At 41.3% G+C, this 24,723-nt stretch overlaps 1 protein-coding gene across 1 annotated transcript in view; it reads left to right on the top strand.

Moving 5' to 3' along the window:
• The window catches only part of LOC308567529 (cyclic nucleotide-binding domain-containing protein 2-like), a 63,085-nt gene that overhangs the window by 17,029 nt on the left and 21,333 nt on the right, over positions 1-24,723 (top strand). Inside the window, exons 6-7 of the mRNA XM_081159188.1 lie at positions 1,411-1,494; positions 15,958-16,022. Of these exons, the coding sequence (XP_081015314.1) occupies positions 1,411-1,494; positions 15,958-16,022 (149 nt within the window). The remainder of the gene's footprint in view (positions 1-1,410; positions 1,495-15,957; positions 16,023-24,723) is intronic.

Here is a 24,723-nt window from a genome sequence, read left to right as displayed (position 1 = left end):
GAGCACTGGCTGTGGGGATACCAAATAGGAGATGGATTCAAGATATTTCATTGGTAACAATTCCAGTGAGAAGGGCAAAGGAGAAAGATATATTTCTAACAATTTGCAATAAAAAAGGAATCTTATATTTCCACAGTATTCCATACCCTTGTTAATTATGTATCATCATTGGTGCATCAAAAATGTCTTGATAGATTGAGCATTGGTTAAGGTGTTGGCCAGCCTGTGACTGGTTGAATGTTCCAGTGCTGGAGGCACTTTGGAAGCCCTCTTAGAACCTGATGACTGTCTGTGGGCATCAAGATCTTCCCCAGGATCACTGACTTAATGTTAGATGGAGCCCCAGAAGTCAGCTAAACAAACCCTTTCACTTTACACCTTAGTGAATGGAGAACCTGAATTGCTTATCTTGACACAGCTAATTAGTGGCAGAAAGGGGGGGAGAATCCTGAATTTAATGCTCTGTTTGCTCTGCTGTGCTGCCTCAACTGTGTGCAGATCAAATGGAGCCACTGATTTTTCAACTGAATGGAAGAAACTTGGAGATCATCTGAACTGATATTTGTCAACCAAAACCCATAAAGCGACCTCCAGGGAAGCAGAACCAATAGGATGTATACAGACATATATAAAAGGAGATTTATTTTAGGAATTAGCTCATGCTCTGTGGAGGCAGAGAAGTCCCACAACCTGCTGTCTGCAAGCTGGAGAACCAGAAAAGTCACTGGTGTAATTCAGTCCAAGTCCAAAGGCCTGAGAACCATGGGGGAGATGGTGTAAGGCCTAGTCCAAATCTGATGGCCTAAGAACCAGGAGTGCTAATGTCCAAGGGCTGGATAAGATGGATGTCCCAGCTCAAGCAAAGAGATTTTAAAGTCATGACCTCTCCCTTCAATAAGATAATATCATCTGTATTCTATATTGCTACATTTTTAAATATTATAATAATAATAAAGTGTTATAATTTTGTATATGGTTATACTAACACCCCACCCCACCCCCGCCCTCATTGAGCATCATGGATCTAGGTCAGCATCCGCTCCAAGTTTGCCATCTTTAGGACAAAGCATCCTTTTTTCTTAGTAATAAATGTTGAATGGTGTTAGCATACAGCTTGTGTGTGTCATGCTGTTGTTTTAATATATCAAGTATTCAGAATAAGACTTACTCAACCCAGCATTCTGTTTTTATAAAGTAGTCTGTACATTTTAATGTTGTTGGTACTGAGATTACGTGAAAGACCAGGACAGTCCTTATTTATCAATTCTATAAGCGCAAGACTTATTTTAAAAAATGATTTGCTTAAAATGATGCATGTTTATAATTTCACACAGTCCCAGAGTTTCATTGTAGTAATAATGTCAGAGCTGAAATAATTCCAGAAGAAATCCATTTGTTTTTATTTTTCAGGAAACATGCCTTTTAACTAATGCCAATCGGCCTGCTTCGATTTTGTGTAAAACAGATGCAAAAGCTCTTGTAATAAGTAAAGAAGTAAGTATATGATGATATTCATGAAAATAGCTAATGCTTTAAGGAAACCTTTTTGGGGAGTCCAAATAAATTTCAAAGCCAAAGACATTTACAATGAGAATGAATACTAAGGAAAATAAATGTCTACATTTAAATAATGTTAGGTCTTAATGCTTTTGCTGATGGATCTGTAGCTTTAATTAGTTAACAAATCACAGATGTAGGGGAGGCAGAATTTTACCTCTACCCTCTTAGAGTGTTTTAGCTGTTCCTGGGAATGAAACAGACATAAAAAAGATTAACAGGAGAAACGCTTACAAATCTAGGTAAGTTTTATATGACATGGGGGCCCTCATAAGGAAATGAAGAGAGGTGATTGTGGACAAGTAACTAAAATATATGAAGAGGCTAAATGAAGATAAGAATTATTGTAACAAGGTCTGTTTTTATAGAATTCTCTCGGCTTTGACTCTTCATGGAAGAGTGTTTCTTTCCTCCTGGTGCAGGGAGGGCATCTTTCATGTGGGCGTTTTTAATCTGTTTTCAGGAAGAAAAGGGGAGATTAAAATGCTCTCCTTGCATGTACTGCTTTTTAGGTGCCTTTAGCTCAAAATAGTCCTTATGCCAAAGTGGCATATTTTGGAGTGGTATATTCTGCCACCCTTCACAGGCCATTGGATTTTTTTTCAAGGATTAAGTTAGGTAACCCATAAAACAAGACTCAGTAAATGGTAGTTATTAGTTTCATTGCTATTAATTATAATAAAAACAAATAATGACATGCTGTTGATGACAGATACATGTCCTTCAAATAAACTTTTGAAAAAAATTGTATTATTGCCGTGTTGTTTAGGAAAACAGTTTTCTGGTTCATTGTTAGGTTTAAAATTCGGTTAAAATGCCTGCTCCCAGGGAAGCGCCGGCTGCTGCTGAAATTCCTGAAGAGGAGGCAGACGCCGTGTGTGGCTCTGTTGTTTGCCAGTTGCTGTGTATTTTGTCACACAAGCCTGCATCAAGCGGAAAGAGATTTTCATTTTCATTATTTTGGGGGAGTGATTTACAAATGTTTAACAGTTCCAGTTCTTATAGCAGGCTCAGAGGTGTACTATAAGCCCCCTTTTATTTTTAAAATATTTCTTAGATAAATCTCATGAGATACGTAGCCTTATTTTCAGGGCGATGGTGATATAGCAGCAGCTGCTCTAAGGTTTTTTTTATTGCTCTATATGAATGCTTTCTGAAGCTATTTAGGCCATGTGTTCCTATTCTGCCTTATAAATCTTGATGTGCCAGGTCCTGGAGCGATTGCTTAGTTGTTCCCTTGGGGAAGCCTGAAGTGAAAACATCGATTAGGCTCTTTTGGGCTGAGAGCCCTGTTCAGCTATTTAGCTGGCAGGAAAGTCTTCGTTTTCTCATTAGGGAAACTAGTGGCAGCAGAATCTTGCCTAGAAATACTTATTATCATTGGCATGGTCATAAAGGCTGTCTGCTGTCTCCTTGTAAGTACTGTTGCTAAGCCATTCTGGAAGCAGTGGAATGTGCTTGAACCTGTACGTATTTGTTTAGAATTTTTAAAATGCATACTATTGTCAACACTTCGATAACGCTCATGAGATTTTCTGTATATTTGCTAGGATAAATAATTTTGTGATTCGCTCCTTAAAGTCAGAGTAGAATATACCACAGTCTACTTTGAAAACGTCATAGGAAATTTCTTGAACGTTTGAGTATTGACGACTATCAATTTAATGGACGTGTGCTGTGTACTTCTTGACTGAGCCAGTGCTGTAAGGAACTTGATGGACTGCGATGATTATGGCCATAGTAAGTGCCATGTACTCAAATGTCCTGTGAAAAAAGCACCAGAAATACAATAATATGCAGGATGTGGCTTTCTTTTTAAATATTATATTTGATTTATTATTTATGGGCTAAAAAAGAAAGGTGAGCTCCATTAACCCAGTGACCTTTATTTTGCCCCCAGCAGGATAATTGCATTCTAATGGACACATAGGAACAGTAGGTATTGTAAATACAACTCCCTGAACAAGTGGAGCTGCTGGCTTTGGCCTCTGAAAGCAGCCAGTGGGTTTCAGCATAAATTTAGAAGCAACTCAAATTCTTTACCAAATAAAATAGGAAAATGCTGCCAGTGCATTAGTATCGGAAAAATCTAATAACATTCCTGGTGTTAATCTTATATTTTCTTTAAGCATATTATGTTCTTTTAAAACATGTGGTATCAGCGCTGGCCAGTTTGGGTCAATGGTTAGAGCACCGGCCCAAGGACTGAAGGGGTCTGGGTTCGATTCCGACCAAGGGCATGTGCCTCGGTTGCAGGCTCAATCCCCGGCCCTGGTTGGGGTGCGTTCGGGAGGCAACCAATTGATGTGTCTCTCACACTGATGTTTCTTTCTCTCTCCTTTCTACTCTCTCTGAAAAAGCAGTGGAAAAAATGTCCTCAGGTGAGGATTTAAAAAACCCCCACAGCAGACACCTGTGGTGTTCGGTTTTGTTTCAGACCGAGGCTGTAGCCTGCGGTATGCGTGTGGCTGCCGTGTGCCCCACAGCCTGCAGCAATGCGTTGTGTCCGTGAGTGCTGCGTGCACCTTGTGTGAAAATCATGACCGAGTCCTCCTACTCGGACTTTCTGTGTGTTTTGATGTGATCACATCGTCTGGTTCTTAAGAGACTTGATTTTGAGACCTTCCTGGGATCCAGCCCCGAGAAGGATGGAGTCTCAATTCTGCTTTTGGGTTCTCTGTTCTGAAGTCACAGAGACTCCAAAGGGAGGTTGTCAGTGGTTCTCAAAGGCAAGTTCATGCACCATGATATTCTCTGACGGTTCTTCACCTGTCAGAGGCAAATGAGAGAGACAAGGACTGTGCATGGTTCACAAAGCTGAGTTTATTCAAAATCGTAAAACAAGACCCTCTATGCTTAGATTGTGCTCTTTATGTGGTTTTTTGGTGCTTATGTGTCACGTATTTCATGAAACGATATTGACAATCCCTGGTAGTAGTTGTTTCAGTGTTCTTACTTGGCACACACAAATGAAAAGAGGTGGTCAGCTGTACATCATATTTTAAAAAAAAATTAACTGACCTGGGAAATGCCTCAATCTGGTATACTTTGTCAAACTATTTTGCTTTTCGGAGAACCTAGATCGCAGTGTTAGGAAATGCTCCCTCTGAACTGCTGGTTTTCTATTATTTGTTACATGTTGTCTATCAAAATAGCATTGCTTCGTCCTTAAGAGCGTGACCTGTGAACTGGGCAACCAGAGTTTAAATTTCAGTGCTGCCACAGTGAGCACTGGGTCGCTTATTTAACTTTTCAGAGCCTCAGTTTCCCATCTGTGAAAACAGTTCCAGTTCATAGAGGTGCTGTGACAATTGAGTTAACGCATCTGAAATGCTTAGAACAGCGGCTGGCCTAGAAGACATATTGGCAGGTATGAATTTTGCAACTGATGGCGTATTTTCCTTCTTTGTTTTTGTAACGGAACAATTATAGCCAGATTCGCCCATACCCAGCCCAAAGGTGAAGTTTATGGCTGGCCTTGCTTTTCCCCTGTCTGTACTCTCTCCTCCCTATGACTCTCTCTACTGTTCATTTCCACCATTGATTTTGTGCTTTAAAAAAAGTAAAATCCCACCAAAATTTGGGATTGGGGTTAGATATAAATAAAATAACTAATTGACTTTAAAAGTTCCATTTCTTACACCAAGCCTTCACGTTCCACTCGCTTTAGGCCAGAGTGACTTCACCATACTCTGACTTCAGAGTTGCTTTGATTTTACAACTCCCTTGGCCATCCATAGACTCCCAGGACATTAGAACAGGAAAGTAAATGAGATGGCTGTGATCACGAGCAACTGGGGATCCCCAGGGAGCTGGCTGCAGGTTAGAGGAACTGACACATCTGAGTCACAGTTACCAAACACTACCATTTACTGAACACCTTTAAAGGAAAAAAAACAAACAGATTTGTATATTTTACTTGCCGTATCATTTGATTCTCACAATAACTCCATTAGCTACTATTTTTATTTCTCTTTCACAGATTGAAGAAAGAAAGCTAACAGATCTTAAACAAGTTGTTCAAGGGCCCAAGACTAATAAGCAGTAGAACTCACACCCAGAGTACCTGACTCTAAAACTTCCACTTTCAGCCACAATGGTTCCCTGTCTGTTAAGTAATTCCCAGGGAGTGATGCAATGAAAGATATAGGCCTCCTGTAAAGTTCCAAAAGATAGCTGTGGCAAGCTTGGAGAGATGTTTGTGAAACTCCCTGACCTCCAGAATAATAAAATATGCCTCTTTATCCAGTTGTGCCAAGATTTACTATATAGTGGCCCATTTTATAATATGCCACCAGAACATATTCCCAGCTTTGTGGTGTGACTCACCTTCTTAATCACAGGCTTGTATACTCTGACCTTACCATCTGGTTGAATCATTTACTTACCCGAGTGTTTACTTAGTATACTTCAGATTTTCCATGATAAAAGGTGGCGTTGGGTACTGAGAAGTAAGCACTTGGCATGCCTATGCTTCCTGGCAGGAAGGGAAACCTGAGCAGTGGGTTTATCTCAGGACATTAGCAAGCCTCAGAAGTCCATAAGTGGCCTGTTTTTTGGGAAAGAGTCTCATGCTGGTGCATCTAGAGCTGGTGGGTACTCTGTCCTAGCCAGGCCCATCGAGTGGTCTCAGCACTGGCACTGAAAAAAAAATACTGTGGCGGAGACTGATCTGCGACAGGAAACTTGAAGCCCTCGTTTTGCATGTAAACACGTGTGTTAGAGGCTGTGCTTAAACTGGGTTGATGGTTATCAGCAGTGCTTGCTGTGGTTGCTGAAGAAGGTTGCAGTGGATGTTACAATTTCACAATTTTCTCTTACTTTATTTGTTTGTTGTTTGCTCGGAAACTTGATACATCAAAACCAATCCAAGTTTTATTGCATCTGGAGTCCTACAGAAGGGAGGTCTAATCACTGAGAAATAAATGTTCTTCTGAGAATACATTTCAAGCCTCTTTACCAGTGTGCTGCCGATTGTTCATCCGAGGTCCAAATTTTGCAAAACCTTGTCCCCAACAAGTACTTGAGTGATTTTCGGATGTGCTTTACCCAGTTATTCACGGCATACTTATAGTTGCCAGTCTTGCCTTTATTTCAGACCTGCTTAGTACGAACAACTCATTTAATATGAATATTCTGTTCCCTTAAATTTGCATTGTCCTTAACAACAGAAAGGTAACTATTTATCCATCTTTTTTATGGGTTGTTGTTCTCTATTTTCTCTCCATCAGACATTTTGTTGAAACTTAGCACTATGGACTGTGTATACTTGAGCCATATAATGGACAAATATAGTAGACCGTCAGGTTTTTTTCCCTGAGCTGGATAGTTTTCAAAATAATCTCTGTTTATGTTAAAGCAGGAGCAGCTTTCATCTTCACGACCTTGTGCTACGATGAGTAGTCCAGTTACGTGACTGATCTGCTCCATGGTTCTTCCCTGTCCTCCAGAAACTTTTATGACTAGCTGCTCAAAAGGAGGGGACCCGCCTGGCTTAACAGTCATGCGGCAGGTCACCACATCTCATTAGCAGCCTAATCTTCTGGAATGAACCTGAGTTCCCTCTTTTTACCCCATTATCTCCCTTCATTTCTTAAATTTGTAGTTATTAAAAAAATAATTTCTTGAGTTTCTAAAATACCCCAGGCACTGCATTAGAGCCCACCACAGATAAAATAGATATGGTATATATTATATAATCTAATGGGTTTAATATTGGTTATTGATTTATACAACTGATTTCTGATTCAGATAATCACCTAGGGCTAAATTCACAGGATAGTAAGTGGATTACGTATTCCTACATGCTTCTTTTTTTGTAACATCAGGGGGTAGAAACACTTAGGGGGCGTAGCCGACTGGCAGCCCAGCTGCCGAACAGGGTAGTGGAGTTCCTGTTGTCCAGGTCTGATGTCAGATTTGCGGTTCCAGAAGCTTATATACCAATGCTTCATGAGATGCCTCCTGAGACAAGAGGAGAGGACAGACTCATGTTAATTTACAAGAGAATGGTGTAAATCTGAAGGTTGGTTTATTAATTTTGATGGTGAATATCCCTTTCCAGTCACTAAAATATTCATGTTTATCATTTAATGAATTCTTCCTCTATCAGGGTGGCCTGAGAGGCTGAATTCACAATCAGAGGGAAGCTAAGTGAAGATAAAATTAAAATAAAGTTATATAAGTGGTCTCGAGGGATCTTTTATCCAGGCCAAGGGGGTGCCTGGGATAAATCCGTAGCTGTGAGCACCTCTAGAGTGAGCCAGTCACCCCCCCCCCCAATTCTGTGTCTCGCCACTGATGCGCACTTACTGCCAACTCTTCCCTTTCTGCATCTCCACCTCCAGCTGCTATGTTTCCAGCTGATTTCTATTCTGAGTGACCATTCTCTCATAATATATGCTAATGTTTTCAAGACTGAGTTATAGTCAGACCTTACTCTTAGCCGTTCCATCTCTTTTAAGTGGTTTTGCTTATCTCTGATCTCATCTGGAATGGGTTATAATTACTGGCCAAACTCTTAGCGTTCTAGGACTTTAGTTGTACCTCTGTCTAATTAGATTGTTCTCTTTGCTTCTACCTGTCTACCGCTGCATTTCTTAAAGTGTTGTATTTCTTTAGAACAGAAACATTATCCTTAAATAATCCATGAGTTTTCTTTAGTTAGGCCTCTCCATTCCTGCATCCATTTAATCTATTTATACTGTATTTGACTATTGACTAAATTTTAGAGAAGTGCTTTGAACTGAATTCAGACCCAAGCTTTCAGAGAAACAAAATCTTGTTCTTAATAATGACCTAGACTCAAAGGTTTATTTTGAAATAATATTAGTGACACCATTTTTTCACTCTTATCACTTTCTCAGGGATCTGCTTTGTTCTGTGACTGGACCAGTTTCCCTGCTGGATGCTAGTCCTGGTTCTTCCCCCATGGGCCCATTCTGGACAGCAGCATCTTGACTGGGTCTATTTGAGTTATAACCATCTTGGGTTTACGTGCCCTCTTTAGGAGAGTCTTTGAAATGTGATGGGGTAAGCAGCCACCTGCTTTATCTATACTAAGTCTGGACCTTTGCCCAGATGGCTGGTTTTCATACTTTCAAAATAATGCCTAAACTCCATACTTTTATATTATTTTCATCGCTTCGCTGAATTGCATTTTTTCCTTCTTTTTATTAATCCTCACCTGAGATATTTTTTCCGTTGCTTTTTTAGAGAGAGTGGAGGGAGAGGGAGAGAGAGAAAGAGAGAAGGAGGGAGGGAAAGAGAAACATCAACGTAAAACACATTGGTTGGTTGCCCCCTGCAGGTGCCCCAACTGGGGCTGGTGATTGAACCTGCAACCTAGGTATGTGCCCTTGACTGAGATTCAAACCCGTGACCCTTCACTGCTTGGGCCAACGCTCTCACCACTGAGCACACCAGCCAGGGCGAATTGCATTTCTCTTGTTCACGGGCTTCTAACTGTGATGTCATGCCCCCAGACCACATCATCCATTTGCCACCCTGTGTTGGTAAATGGAGACGATAGAGTTGAACACTTCCCAGGAATCCAATGTGTTGAGATCATCTTTGTCATCACTTTTGACATTGCTTGCTTAAAGGAATTAATGTGCCCGTTAGTGGCATTTTCACTTTCCATTTTAGGACTTTTGGGTGTGATAATGTTTTTTAAAAACTCTATCCGGTCTATTAATGATGGCGCCATATTAGCACATGGGGCCTTGAAGATTCAGGTCCCTGGGGGTTCAGAAGAGCAAATTACAGAGTACATTTTATGCCTTGGAATGGGAGCAAATACTATAATGAATTTTTCAGTTAGCAATTTATTTAGTCTCCTGAGGCCCTGGCAGTTTGCTGAGGTTACAGGGGTAAAAAGCACCTGCAGAGAGGAATTTGTCAGTCAGAACCAACATTTAAAGTAGTGGTGTGTTAATGCTTAAAAAGAAATCCTGCATGCATCTTTTATAGCTTCTAGCTTTTGCTGCTGGATCTCACAAATGATGCTCCAAGAGGCTGAGCCAGATTGCCATTTTCCAGGCTCCAGTTTCCATTATGTATGTCCTTTCCAATAGAGCCTATGGCACATTCTTAAAGACTTAGCTTTGTTAAAAACACAGCCCAGTACCTGAATGGAGACATGTGGCAAAGGACATGGAGTCTCCATTTTTTTTTAATCCTTGCTATTTTTATTTAGGAATAGCCAGTGATTTAACTTAAAATCAAATACATTTTCAAGGATTCCGAGTTCATGGGGCTGTTCTTTGAAAAAAGAACCCTTATGTGATTAGTGTTTGATTAAATGTTCACAGAGGACAGTTTTTGTCATAATGTCAAGTGAAGATGGGTCATAAAGAATTAGATCAGAACTCAAAGGTAACTGAAGAGTCTGTGAATTTTTATAATATCAGCAGAGTAATTTGAATTTAGAAAGAGAAACCAAATATTTTGGGAGTCTTCAGCAACGGTTAAAGGAGTTCTGAGCTAAATTCAAATGTAGTCCTATAGACCATATTTTTTCTAAGAAACCAAAAATGTGGAAATGTAATAGGAATGGAATATATAATAGACCCCTAGCAGGGAAGGAGATACGGATGTTTACCCTCGGACAGGCTGACTAGCTCCTGGTGCCTTGTTTGATAGTGTCCATGTGAGCCGCACGTGACCTCTCCCAGAGCAAGTGCAGTTCTGTTGACATTATCGCCCAAATCACGGTAAATCTGTGTCCCCTCCTGGACACGTTCCTCCTTATTTCAGGCATCCCCAAGGTGGTGTGTGCTTGTGCTCAGAAGCTTATCCACTCAAATTCTTTTGTTCTTGCCCCCTCACCATGTTCCTGCTGCTGCTCTGGGGATGTCTCTGGGCACAGTGCCAGTTCTACACTTTGTGTCTGTGGTGGGATGGGGTTGGCTCCATCTCCATGCCCTTCAGTTTCATGGTTAAACCTTCTCTCCATCATGATTCAAAACCAGAGCCTTGGACTGTGAAGGGGACAGACTCTATCCCATCTCATTAATCTTCTCTCCCCTTTTTTGGGCATTCCCACCAGGAAAGAGCTGCTGCTGCTTCGGTCAAAGCAATGATCTTCTTTGATGATCAACAACCACACTGATTGATTTCTATAAGGATCACTAGGTTGCCAATTCTGCAAACCACAATCTGGTTGGGACACAGGACACCCTGCTGCAAACACAGTTTTACTTGAAAAACAGGAAATATAAGTACACTATTCAGTATAATAGTGAGTTTTCAGACAAGCTTAAATGGCAAACAGGATTCATCCAAGGAATGTCAATGCCTTTTAACTGACCTTTGAGATTCTCTGCTGGCCGTGATAAATAGAACCTTACTTGTTTATCCCTCATTTCTCTGTGCTCAGTGGAACACTGTAAAAAAGATATAAAGACTTCAGAGGCTTAAAAATAAAACATTCACCTTTTCTACTCTCAAGAAGTAACCCCTAAGAAATGATCTATCATATCTAACTTTCTTCTTTGTGTGTGTGCTTTCCCTCTGTCTGTCTCTATACACACACGCATATAGTCATTCTGTATATTATGTGACATACCTTTTTTCCACTTATACATTATTGGCATATGTAGATATACTTCATTTTTAAACAGGTATTTTATATGGTATATTACTTACATTTATTATAATATTATCAACTAGCCATGTACTCATTTTAATTATAAAGTATTAGAAACAAAGCAATATGTCACAAGATTGTCATAAATAGCTGAATCCCTGCCAATGTCACAGTGCATTTTTCAGCAGAATGAAGTCTGATACTTTTCTGTTCTGATGATGCTAATTATAGCAAGAAAGAACCCTTAAGAAGGACCTTGTTTATGCTTATTTTCATCTAAAGTAAATAATTTGTGTGTTTTCATCCTGGGTTCATTGAGACGTTAATGTTCAAATGTAGTTAAGAGCATAAGTTCATTTCAAAAGCATGCTTGGAATTTGCAATTTTATAGTTTATAACAAGAACCAGACTGATTCAATACTTTCTAATTAACATCTTTAACCACTGCCCACTTAAGCAGGTAAATGATTATTTGTTGTACAACAGAAAGAGAACTGTGATGAATTTCTGTTTCTTCCTTTCTGCTCTGTGGTGCCTGCAGGGCCAGCCCCTCGCTGTCTACAGGCCGATGAAGGAGCCCTCATACCCTGGCTTCCTACTTAGGCCACCACACTACTGAGGTCGGCAGGAGAGGACCGTTGCTCAGTGGCCCCAAACTGCTCAGCTTGACCTGGATACCCAATCTCCCCAATGGCTTATCCGAATTAATCCCATTATTTTCCATATCTCACCAGAAGGCTGAACACTACCCCCAACCCCAATCAGAGATTCCACATTGTGCCTTCTGCTGCCGTTCTCTACCTCCACTCATCTGACCCAACTTTCTACTCTTCCCTAACCTCTCAAACTCTTCCGCATGCCATTTGGAATTTGTGGTCTATCATAGCAAAGTCCCCTAGATCCTCAGCTGCTGCTCTCAACATCTCAAGCTAGCGTGACCTAATTGAAACCGGGGTGCTTCCTACAGACACCATCTCTCCTTGTTTATTCATTTATTTACTTTTATTATTTCTCACAGTGCCAGTACCACAGGCCTTGGAGATTGGGGTGAGTGTCCTCCTAGCACCCCATGGATGCTTCAGACCATATCTCTTCTTCCTTTAAGCACCAGCTCCTTTAAGTTCAAGCCTTTGGACTTTACCAGCCCTCTCTGTCGCTGCTGTCTACACCCCTAGCTCCTCCTCGCTCACTGCAGACCAGAACACTTCCCTGTCTTCCTGTCACTAGTCTCTGTCTTCATTCTTGGAGATTTACACCCAGCACCTTGGTGTCTTTTATCCTGGATTGGTTCTCTCCACCTCAGTCACCAACTTTGACCTTTCTGTTGCCAATAACTGGACTGCTCCAGGGTCTTTACTTCAAGCATTTATCTCTTGACCAGTATCTTCCATGCTTCCAGTATTCCTTCAGATCCCAGCAGTCCTTCAAATTCATTTGAACCTTTAATTTGTTGATCCCTCCCTTCCTCCTGAACCCGAACAGCTAAATAATATGGGGAAACAACACTCAAGCATGTTAGCTAGCTTCTCTTTAAGTTCGTGGTCACTACACCATAACTCTACTTGATTTTCTTAATATATTAGTTTCCCTCTTCCCCAAAATGACTATTTTACTTCTTTCCCTCTCTCCTAAATTCTTCTCCCCACTTGTGTTGGTCTGACGATCTTGCCCCCTCATCATTTTCTCACCTTTCCCTCAAACATGTGTGTGTGTGTGTGTGTGTGTGTGTGTGTGAGAGAGAGAGAGAGAGAGAGAGAGAGAAAGAGAGAGAGAGAGAGAGAGGAAGGGAGGGAGGGAGGGAGGGAGGGAGGGAGGGAGGGAGGGAGGGAGGGAGGGAGGGAGAGAGAGGGAGATGGGGCTGGTAATCAAATTTACCACACCACTCTGACGTCTCACAGCAGTTGCCTCCTTACCCTCTGTGCTCTGGCTGTATGGGGCCTTCTCTCTGTTCCTTGTACACAACACATTCCTTCCCACTGTAGGACTATTTACACTACATTATACTATGCTATAAATTTATTGGTAGCTTTAGCACTAAAGTTTGCTTTCCAGAGTATTCCAGTAACACGACAGCTATTCCTTTTCTTCTTTTTTTTTTGGCCCTTTATTTTATTTTTGATGATCATTAGAGCATTCATTGACTTTAGGATAGATCTGAAAGCATTTCAGATTCACCATCGAATCAATAAAACACTTTTATTTTCCTCTAGTACTGTGAAACCTGCCAAAAGATGACAAACAAATTAATTTGCTGTGCATTTGCTCGATAGGAATAAGGGGCAGCGGGCAGAACACTATGAGGAAAAACAAGTTTAATGGAACGTTAGAATTGGGAGTTGAGATGACTTGGTTTTTGTGAGTTTCTTAATTTAATAGATGTTATATTCTAAGCATTTGTAAGCTCAACGTGTTTTTCTTTACTCACATTACAGTGTATCAGTGGTCAGCAGTTGGGTGTTTATTTGCCTCGTGCATCCCAGGCACCTTGTGGAGTCTTCTGAGACTCCGGAGGAGCAGGGTCTGCAGAGGTGGAAGGGCAGGTGTAAGGTGTGGGCCTGGGTCTGGTCCACCCAGGAGGCACTTCAGCCCCAGGTTCATGGATGAAAGGGACCAGTGGAGGGGATTCTGGGAATTGTACTTCTTGCTTCTGAGAGAAGAAGGAAAGGAGAGGGTTTAGGATGTGGGGGAAAAGACATGCTGCTCCCTTACCCTGCTGGCTTAGGGAGAGCGCACAAGAACCACTTTCCTGGTGGAGCCAAGTGGGGACTTTCTAGCAGTGCCAGGTGGTCCCAGGCCCCAGGGAGTGTGGCCTCCTACACAGTGTGAAGCACAACTTCCTTGCTGATTGTGATTAACAAAACAATAATTACCTAACTGAGGGCTTTCGGCAGGTCATACACTGTACTAAACGCTTTATACCTGAACTCTTCTGACCCTCACAATTTACCCATGATTGTGGCAGGAACAGTGAGCATCATTGACACCTGGGTCAGGAATATCTGTGAAGCCATCCTGGGCCCCTGTTGGAGATCAAAGGGTCCTGACCTCCCTGAGAGCCCTGGCTGAGTTTTATCAGCTAGGATGCTCATGTTATTTACTAGCATTTATCCATCCAGGATTCATCTGGAGCAGGCTCCTGCCTCTCCTTATGTGACATTTCTATCACTGTGCTGGGATGCAGCTGCATCTTGCACAGTTCCATGTCGCCAGACCAGATAACCAGGCTTAGGCCTCACTACAGCCCTGTCCTGCTGGTCATCTCCTCTCTGGCCCCATTCACTCCGTTCCTGGGACTCTAGAAGAGTACAGGGAATGGGGAGCACTCTGGAGGCAGGAACTAGGGTGCACGAAGCCGGTGGGCATGAGAGCAGCTTGGAAGGGGCCTTGGTGTGGCTCGTCCCACCCTTTGCTGCCAGTCTGACTGGCTGATGTGGAAGACCAGGAATAACAGAAGCCCTTAATACCGATGAGTTAGTTCTGAGATGTTCTGCAGCGTGTGCATGCGCCCACACCCACACCCGCACCCGCACCCGCACCCGCACCCCCACCATCTTGCACCAAGAGTTGTTAACAGGATGAAGTGAGATGATGCAGGTGAGTCTGCTTTGTAGACTGTAGTCCTGGGTGTGGGGCCCTGGAAGACTGTCCGTCCCTGTGGAAGAATTGTCCATCCCACTCTGCTAATACCAGGTTCGGGCATGTGGCTTGTTTGGCCCGTGACAGCCGAGTAGACTTGGGGGCATTCCTGGGAAGACGATGGAAGAGCCAGCGCAGGGTCCTCTCTGTCCTGTCTCCCCTGCCCCTGTTTTTGTCAGGATGGAGCCCCTGTCAGCGTAGGTTTCTGGTAACTTCTGTGAGCAGGCAAAACTCTTTGCTGACCCAGGATGGATATGCGTGTCAGTGAGAAATAAAACATTGTTTTAACGGAGTTTTCAGGTTGGTTGATACTCAGAATGGCCTCGCCTAGCCCAGCTGATACAAAGGTAAACCCTGGAAGTCTTAGGATGCTTCTGGAAATCAATACTCAGCTGTGAAGCGTAATGCTACTACCAATAACCAAGATTGGAACAGGGAAAAAATCCTCGGTTTCAGGTGAAACAGAGAGAAAGCTGCCTTTTTACTCTTTGTTGTATCTCTTCTTTTTCTCTGTATCTTGTGGTTTGGCCTTCAGTAGGAGTTCGGGTTTTAACTGGCATACAGACATCCCAGTGTGCAGAAAACGTGACACTGTATTTTTACCATTTCTTCACCTTCATTGTACACTTTTTGCTTTATATTAGTGTTAGGGGACATGGTCAAACTGAATATTACCTTTAAAAATCACTTTATACATTTGTACTCCATTATCTTTTTATGTAGTATTATTCAATTTACTGAAAAATATAATTTATAAAATTGAATAGCTTGTTTGAAGGACACTTAGTAATATCACCACAGTTTATATAATAAAAATCATGCAATTTAAAAATTAAGAAAAAAATCTAAAAAGTTTTTTTTTTAAAAGTAAGGATTCCTGAAACTATCATGCATTTAGTTTGTTTTTAAGTGAAAATAAGAATGCTTTAAAAATACTACTGCCATTGAAATTTATTTCATGAAATAAATATTTTTTAAAAAAATCTGATTTTGTACATCAGCGATGTATAGGATTTAAAAAAAATTAATATCATGTGACTTGATCAGGGAAAAATAAAATGAATGACTTTCCAAGGTTGTTTCATATATATATGTGGGTGTATAGCCTTTCATATGTGTCTGTATTTTTTGTATGTGTGTGGAGAGAGAAATTCATTATTTTGTGTGTTTTTTAGGATTTCTACTGTATTCTCGCACAGAGAGTACAAGAACAATATCAAGAAGCATGCAGCCTTCTAAGGTATGCATTTCCTGTACATACTTTTTGCACTTTTAGAGGAAAGTCATTGCTATTTGATATTTTTTACTTAAAATTCAGGGTAATCTCCTATAAATATCTACTGTGTTGAAAGCCAGCAGGGTGTATTGAAAAGTACATGGGCCTTGAAGACATACAGACCTGGATCTGAATCCCAGTGTTATCATTTATTAGTTATGTGTTCGGCAAGTTAATATACCTAATCTAGCCTCAGGTTTTCATCTATAAAATGGACACAATACTACATTTCTTTATGTTGTAGATTAAATAAGACAGATTTTTTTAAACCTTAGTTTTTATCAGGATACCTAGAACAGTGCCTGAGACTTAATACATATTCACTAATATTTGTTGAAAAAGTGAATGATTGAATGAATGATTAGTGTAGGTAAAATAGTAAAACAGTTATATAAAGCCTATGAGTTTGCATCTATTTCTGGATCCTTTATTATCTTCTATTGCTCTGTCTCTTCCTGAAATATAACCAAATCAGGCAGTGCAGTCATCTGTCAGAAACCAGTCGCGTATTTGTGTGTGCATGTGTGTGTTTGCACATGTGCACATGTATGTACTTCAGAAGACTGTTCATTTTACGATTTCCTAACACAAATGCATCAGATAAGGCAAATACTTCTTCATGCTTTTAGTTTACATGATTCATGTATTTACCACAACTGATACCAGACCAGTCATATATTACCTTACCGAAGAATAAGTGTGTGAATTAAACTAGACTGTAAGACAAGAGGAAATGTTTTTAAAAATAAGCATAATGATCACCGAGAAGCCGAGAGCCGACAAGCTTAAAAGCAGCTCAATTGATTTCTGTTATTTCACTTATTTTTGGTTTTGTTACAGCAGTATTCTCATAGCTCATTTATGCCTCCTGATCTGTTGGCCTCACTGTACCTCGGATCTTCTGTTAATATACTATATTTAAAACCAGCGGAGCGCTGACTCCCTCTGCGCCCGCGTACGTGCAGTGAAGGCTCAGGATGGGAGCTGGGAGCCGGGGCAAGGCCTTCAGGCGGCGCAGCCTCTTGGCTGCTCTGCTCTGCCCGCCTGCGTCACCCCTCTCGCTGGCTGAGGACTGGCTTCCTCTGCTGTCTGGGGTGCGCTTCATCAGAGTTGCCCACAGATGGTGACCTTGGCTGACAAGACTTCCAATCCGGCTTCCACACCTTGCTGCTGGAGGCTTTCTCTGTCCCTCTTCCAAATCCTGTGAGAAAAGGAATCTGATTAGGCCCGCCCAGCCGTGGGTCAGCCGTAGGCAGAGGGAAGAACAAACATGGCTTCAGGGCTCGCGGAGGGGAAGTAGGGGGAGCAGGACCACTGCCTACTGTCAGCACCTGAGGGCATGCCACGGTATTCTTTCAAAAACGAAATTAAAGGGGTTCCACTTAAAAAATCATAACATCTGAAAATAATACAAGTTATACTTTAAAGCCAGATTTGTTTAGTCAGGTACCTCATCTCCCAAAGAACGAAGGTAAAATCAGGAGATTTAGAGTGTTGTTAAGCCCAGTCTCCCAGAAGGGATTGTAAATTGAGGATGTCTCAGCGTTCTAAAGCAAATTCTGAGAAGAAGCTATACCTAGTAATGCCTTGAAGTTCATGGAAAGCTAAAACCTGGAAATTATTTAACAATAAAGGAAGAATAGTTTCAGAGACTATGTTGAAACACTGTGAAAGGCGAGCAAATATATAAAAAATAAACACCAGGTGTGCTCATTAGAGTAGAAAAGGACTGTAGGTCAGGGAAAAGGGGTTTAGAGTAATTTGACTAAGATAAAAAAATCCAATATTAAAACTTACACTTTTCCAAAAGGAGATGCTTTAATTATTTTAGTTTCAAGAGACATTCTGCAAACGATAACGAAATACAGTGGAGTTCTTTTGTTATTGGCTGAATGTTTGTGTCCTGTTGCAATTTCATATGTTGATGCCCTAAACCACCGGTGTGGCTGAATTTGGAGATGGGGGTCCCTTAGGAAGTAGTTAAAATTGAATGAGGCCATAAGGGTGTGGCCTTGGTCTGATAAAGTTAGTGTCCCTATAAGAAAAGACACCAGAGAGGTCACCAGAGCAGTCTCCGCCCACGCTCACGCACTGAGGAAAGGCCGTGTGAGGATATGGCGAGAAGGTGGCCATCTGCAAGTCAGGAGGAGAGCCCTCACCAGGAACCAGATCAGTCAGCACCTTGATCTTGGATGTCTAGTCTCTATAACTGTGAAGAAATAAATTTCTGTTGTTTAAATGATATAATCTGTGGTATTTTGTTATGGCAGACTGAGCAGATGGTGTCCTTCAAATCATTTTTTGTCATGAAATTTGTTATCCACACAGCATTGCTGTATTCTCTCTGAGTTTTTCCCCAGGCCAAAACAAAACACCCCCTGTTTCCCAGAGAACTCTGAGTAAGGCAGCTAAAGCTAATGTAATTCTCTTTAAAATGTGTAAGTGCTGTCAACATCTTTCCTAAGTCAGAGATATGTACCTCTGGTTGCCTCAGTGGGGTGTATAGATAAGGAGACTTTACTGTAGGGTATGAAGGCCAAAATTTGAGTTAAGCTGATTTTTTTTTTACTTAAATATATTTTAAAAGTTACATATTAATTTATCTGTTTGGAAATGGAATGCAAATCTCAAGCCCATAAGCCCCACAGCTGTTTTTCTCAGCTCTGTTAAACTTTCTTATTGGGGCCAAAATCTCAGCCTTGGGCAGTAATAGGAATAAAAGGCCATTGCCAGGACATCTCAACAATCCATGATCCTGTCATATGACTGTCAAGGAACAGGGGTATATAACATAGACTTGTGACTGAGTGGTAGAGGTCCTTAGGCATGGTGAAAGTGATTCAATCAGAGACTGGAGTGGATTTTAGCCATAGACTGTTGACTTATTCATATTCTATCATCCAGTGAACAAAGTTCAAAAGACACATCTGATAAGGGCTTAATATCCACAACTTTTAATCAGAGGTTGGCCTTTAGGCCACTCCTGGCCTACAGGTTTGTTTGTTGTTTTTCCTAACATTTAAACACTTAAAGATCTCTCATAAAAATCAAGCTTTTTTTGGCTTCTTTTTAAAAAACCCGAAGAGTTGGCTGGGTCAGAATAAGCTATACCCCTTGGGACAGGTCTGGTCCTCAGTCTCCACCACTCCCTAATGTCTTTGACCTATCCCACTCCACTCGGTCATATTACTTGTGGGTCATTTGAGATCAGGGACCTTTAAGGTGGTTGCTCTAGACCAACCTTCTTTTTCTCAGAAGCCTCTGGGGGATGTGTCAGAACAACAGGCTCAAACCCTGGAAATCGGTCAACTTTAGTCCTTATGCACAAGTAAAATGTGCAGCAGGGATTCTATTAGAATGGTGTCAGTGTGGAAAATAGACAAAGGAAAACTCTACCTGGGGAAACACAAACCCATCGCTGGGCAAAAAGCTAGTCTCTGGAAGAAAATTGAATTTTACAACTTCAAAAGTAGTATTTGCCTTTCTACTTGATGTTTAGAAACATCCTATCCTGGGTTTTGTTACATGAGGCAGGAGTAAGCGCGCTCCTTAGCCTCTCTGAGGACTGGGCAATACTGATTGGTGGTGGCATGGACAGCCTTCAGGTGTAAACAAGGGCAGGACGGGAGTGCCTGGGTAGGGAATGAAAAGGGGGGGGGCGCGGGAGAGACTAAATGAGACCCAAAGGAGGGCGAAAGGAAAGAGAAGGGAGGAGCATCACAGGTTCCCTTACCAGCTCTGCCAAAACCGGTGCTAAGCTGCGCTTGTGCCCTGGACTGCTATTGTTCAGCAGTCCAGCAGGTGGCGTTCCGAAACACCAAATAAACCTCCCTCCTTCATTTAAAAAATTGTGCTGCCTGACGCTTCCAGTGTTGACAGTTATCAAAACTGGAAATGATACATGCCTGACTACTCTTTATTTGAAAATATATAAATATGTATTATATAGCTATATAAAATATTTCTATTCGAAGAATGCAATTTAGGAGGAAAATTGGAGACATTTATGCTCTCTTCGGTTTTCTTAAAATTGTCCTTATACCTTAGGAAGTATAAGTTTTTTTAAATTTTCACTCCAAGGTACGTTTTAGTGATTTTAGAGAGAGGAAGGGAGAGATGGGAGGGGGGAGAGAGAGGGAGAGAGAGAGATCAATGTAAGAGAGAAACATCAATTGGTTGCCTCCCTTATGTGCCCTCGCTGGGGATCAAACCTACAACCTCGGTATGTGTCCTGACTGGGAATCAAACCCTCAACTTTTTGGTTCTTGGGATGATGCTCCAACCAACTGAGCCACCCAGGCAGGGCACGAAGTATAAATTTTAGAAATCAAGAGAATGACAATGAATATTTATTCCAAAAAGATCTCTATTTTTACATATCCCTCTCCCAGTTTCTTAGGACTGAAACTGGTGCCCTGTTAGAGCCATCTGTCCCTACCGCGTGCCTGTGAGATGCTGAGAAAAGTTCATTGGAGGAGTCAGATTTTCTGCATTCATCCTGGGCTCACCAAGCACACCATGGCTCCATTCTCCACATTTTAGACTCTGCTTTCGGTACACCTCCATCCTCTGGGCACCCCTCAGAATGAGGCCTGGCTCGAACACCCCCACGCCCTACACACACTCTTTTCCTCTTGGCTGCCTCCAAACACTATTCCCAGACAGGTCTGACTCTATGCCCAATCCCATATAGCCACTGGAAGTGAATTTAGACTCTTGAAAAAGTCTCCAATTTGTGGTACAATATAAATGAAAGGGGGAAAATAAGCAACAGGAGGAGAAATATGCACTGGGAGCCGTGTTCTCAAAGATTTGACATTTAATAACCATAATTATGATAAGCGACAGTGTGAATGTAGCACCATTGCATTTTTTAAGTCATCCTGTCCAGAGTTCAAATTCAGACTACCCCAGATATTGCTTGTTTGATGATGGCAAACAAGATAGCCCCTCTGAACCTCAGTTTTCTCTCCTGGATAATGGGGATCATAGCTACTTTGCACGGTTGGTTGTTTTGAGGATTAAATAAGATCATGTATCTGAGGTACCTAGGTTAGTAGGCTGCCCATCAAATTCAGTGCCCCTTCCTTTCTCTTCCTTACCTTATCCCTATGCTCCAGTCAACATGTATACTCCAGTGCCAGTGCCAGTGACTGCTGTGCTCCCCTAACCTTACTCCTGCCATGGTAGTCTGCTCCCACTTACGCTGACCACTGCCTGGGTCTCCACCGCCTTGCCGCTTCCAGTTCCTCGTTGCCTCGTGCCCTGTGCTCTGGGATGGCCACCTGCTGATGTGGTTGCTGTGCCCTCTCTGTGGCCAGTTGTCTGCCTGCCTTCTACTGGGGCTACTGTGCTTAGCAGCATGCGCTCTGGATGCATCCTCCACGCCATTGGCCCCAGTGGGGTCCCCATTCCTGCTGCTGGGTTAGCCTGCTAAATAACTGCCCTGCTTTCCATCACTGGGCCAGGCGCTTTAGGAAAGAGCTGTCCAGCGGCACTGTGCAGAGTGTTTGCCACCTGGGCATGTGCAGAAAGGCTGTGATTTTTAAATTGGACTGGAGAGACGGCTCTCTCTCCTGACAGACAGCTGGCCTCTGCTGTTGCAGCTTGAGGATCCACAAAGTGGCCTCCGCGGGGGCTGTTGTACTGTCATAAAACCTGGGTCCTTTCAGGGCAGGAGTCCACCTCGGGGAGCAGCATTGCCAAAGTTGTAATAGGAAGTCACAAAGGTGAGGGATCGATAGAAGACAGTAAAGAGCTCAGAAGCTGTGTGTCTTCAGAGCAGGTGGCTCAGGCCCCAGGCAAGAACACTGACAGTGAGTTACTGGAGCCTGTTGAACTGGAAGGCGGCTCACTGGGGGATATGTTACTATCACTATAGTGGTTTAGCAGGACATTCCTATTTAGATAGAATCAAAAACCAATTCAATAGTTTCGGGATGTAATTTTCTACTAAGTAGGGGTGGGCAAAAGTAGGTTTACGGTTGTGAGTATACAAAACAGTTAATTGAGCTATTGTAACAATCACAGCCTGCATGTCTTTTTCCATACAGACAACTATGAGCCTACTTTTGCCCACGCCTCTATTTCTGAAACTGTTCTTATGTTAAAATGAGCTCTTTAGAAAGTCCATTTATCTGAATTTTTTTTTCTCCAAACTTGTGTAACCACAAATGCTTTTATTTTGCTATGGAGAGTTCACTGTTTTGTTAAAATTTAGCCTCATCAGATTTTACATTAAATGCTTAAAATCCAAGCATTTAAAATTCTAAGGGAACTAATAAACACTGTTTAATAGAAGTGTTCATGTGCCACTATATTAATGGTAGAAATGGTTGTGAACATCTGCTGCTTTTCATAGATAGTGCTCCTAATCACAGGTACAGAACTATTGCAGGAATTGGCATTTGATCAAGTTCTTAATGAAAATTTTATCTCTAAAACTTTAGTCTACTCTCCACAAACAGCAACAACTATTTGAGCAATAAACCAAAATGCTGTGGTCCCAGAGACCCTGACATCGTAGTTTTAGTGAAGTCAAAATAAGATCCTTCAACTTGCCAAAGCCATTTCTTTATAATCTCCTCTAAGAAGTAACTCCATTAACAGCTCTACAGTTTATTCCACATCGCACATGCAAGCATTCTATTTTATAATTCTAAATGCTTTTTTTCTCTGCATGCGGAAAACAATTCGATTGGTTTTGACGCTAAGGTGTTGTTGGTTTTATTTTAGTTTGCTTAATGGGAACTTTAAAAATCAATGTAAAGGACGAATCTTATGGGCAAGCTCATCAAGCCCATCCCAAAGAGTCACACACTGAATGATAATATAACAGTCTAGAAAGGACAAAGTTAGAGTAAAAGAGAGTAGGCCAGAGGTTGCACGGCTGGTGTTGGGGCTGTAACACCCAGGAGTTTCTTTGTAGTGATGGAACCTTCTACATCCTGATTGAAGTGTTTGTTACTCAAATCTACATTGTGGTAAAACTTTCTAGAACAATAGACCAAAAAAAGAAAAGTGTTCATGTAAAAATCTGAGTAAGGTCTGTGCCTGAGTTAATAATACTGAACAACAGCAGTGTCCTAGTTTTGACAATGCTAAGGCGATGTAGCATATTACTGGGGGGAGCTGGGTGAAAGGTCCACAGGAACTTTGTACTTAAACAATTTCTCGTGAGACTTAAACTATTTCAAAAATTAATTTTTAAATCAATTGAAACAACTTATTAGATATATGAAGAGTTTCTCTCTTTCCTTTTTAAATGCCAGAATGTAAGTTCTTTGAGTACTGTATAAGGCAGTGACACTAAATGCTCTAGGAAAAAGGGAAGGTTTGTAATAATCCACAGGGATTTCCAATAATAGTTCCTAAATAATCTTTCCTTTTAGTGTTAGTTTCTTCTCTTTCCCTGTTCATCTAGTTTCTGCCAATTTTCTATGCTCCTTTATTATACCTGACAGCTCTCTGCTCCTCTCTTTCTTTCCGACTGCCTTCTATTACTTGTATAATATAATCTCATTATTTCCACAAAACCCAAAACCAGGTCAGTCACTTCCATTTATAGTTATGGTGTGTGTGCACTTCTGTGAATTTCTGGAAAGAGAATGGGGTGTTAGAAGAATCCTAATGAACAGGGTAGGTGAGACAGAGAAGAGAATTTGTATTTATATTTTACTGAGTTATTCCTTTGGATGGCAAAGTTACTTACAGTTGCCCCAAGTCCTTAGATAGCTTGCTTTTAGAAGTGTTCCTCAGGAGGCACCTGGGAAGGGACTGGAATTAACAAGAAATAGGATGGTAATATTTTCTGTAACACTGATCTCGGTAAAAATCAGGTCACACTCAAAATTGCGAATTTTCTCATTCCAGTGCAAGACCTCTTGGTAATACAGGGGTCAAAGTAGTTTTCCCAGAGTTGTTTTGGGGTTGATGCTTACCTGAATCTTTAGGTCAACGTGATACCAAATCTCAAGACAGTAATTCCCAGTTAATTTTTATTCTATCCTTAAAAGGAAAAAAGTTGTGGGTGCAAAAGAAGATTTCTGATTGATATTGAAGAATAATTCTACATTGCTTGATTATATAAATAAACTTTGGAGAGTCTTGGAAATGGCTTGCTAAATTCAATTTCCTTTATAATTTCAGTCACTCTGCAAAGTCCTTGGAAGTTTTGGGGTCAAGGAAAGGCCAGAATAAAAACTGTAATTGCAGCTACATGGAGTGTCTGTGTGGAATGGAGAAAATTACTTTTTAAAATTAAATATGACAAAATAAATAATGACCAAGTGAGCCCTGGAATCTACTGGTATATAATACAGTTTGATGTTGTGGAGTAGTAGTGGTGGAAGATGAATCATGAAATTAACATTTATGAGACATTAATCAGGCCCTTTCTAATATCATTCAGTGCCTGAATGTCTTCTTTGCCTTCCATTGAATTTCAAATAAAGAAAAAAATTGCCTTGGTTCTAGTGAGCCATATATAAATGAATGCAAAATACCTCTGGATGGAGTTCTTATTGAGTTAGGACTCAGATAGCATCGTCATTCCTTTCTCAGTGTCTCACCAGGCATTTTAGAGATATCTTAAGTGACCCTAAATATCCTGAGTGATGATTTGGGAATCCCAAGCATGTAGACTACTGGAAGGCATGATTTTGTG

This window comes from Miniopterus schreibersii (genome assembly GCF_964146895.1).
Source record: "Miniopterus schreibersii genome assembly, chromosome: 1".
Lineage (NCBI taxonomy): Eukaryota > Metazoa > Chordata > Mammalia > Chiroptera > Miniopteridae > Miniopterus > Miniopterus schreibersii.
This window is presented reverse-complemented; position numbering and strand designations above follow the sequence as displayed.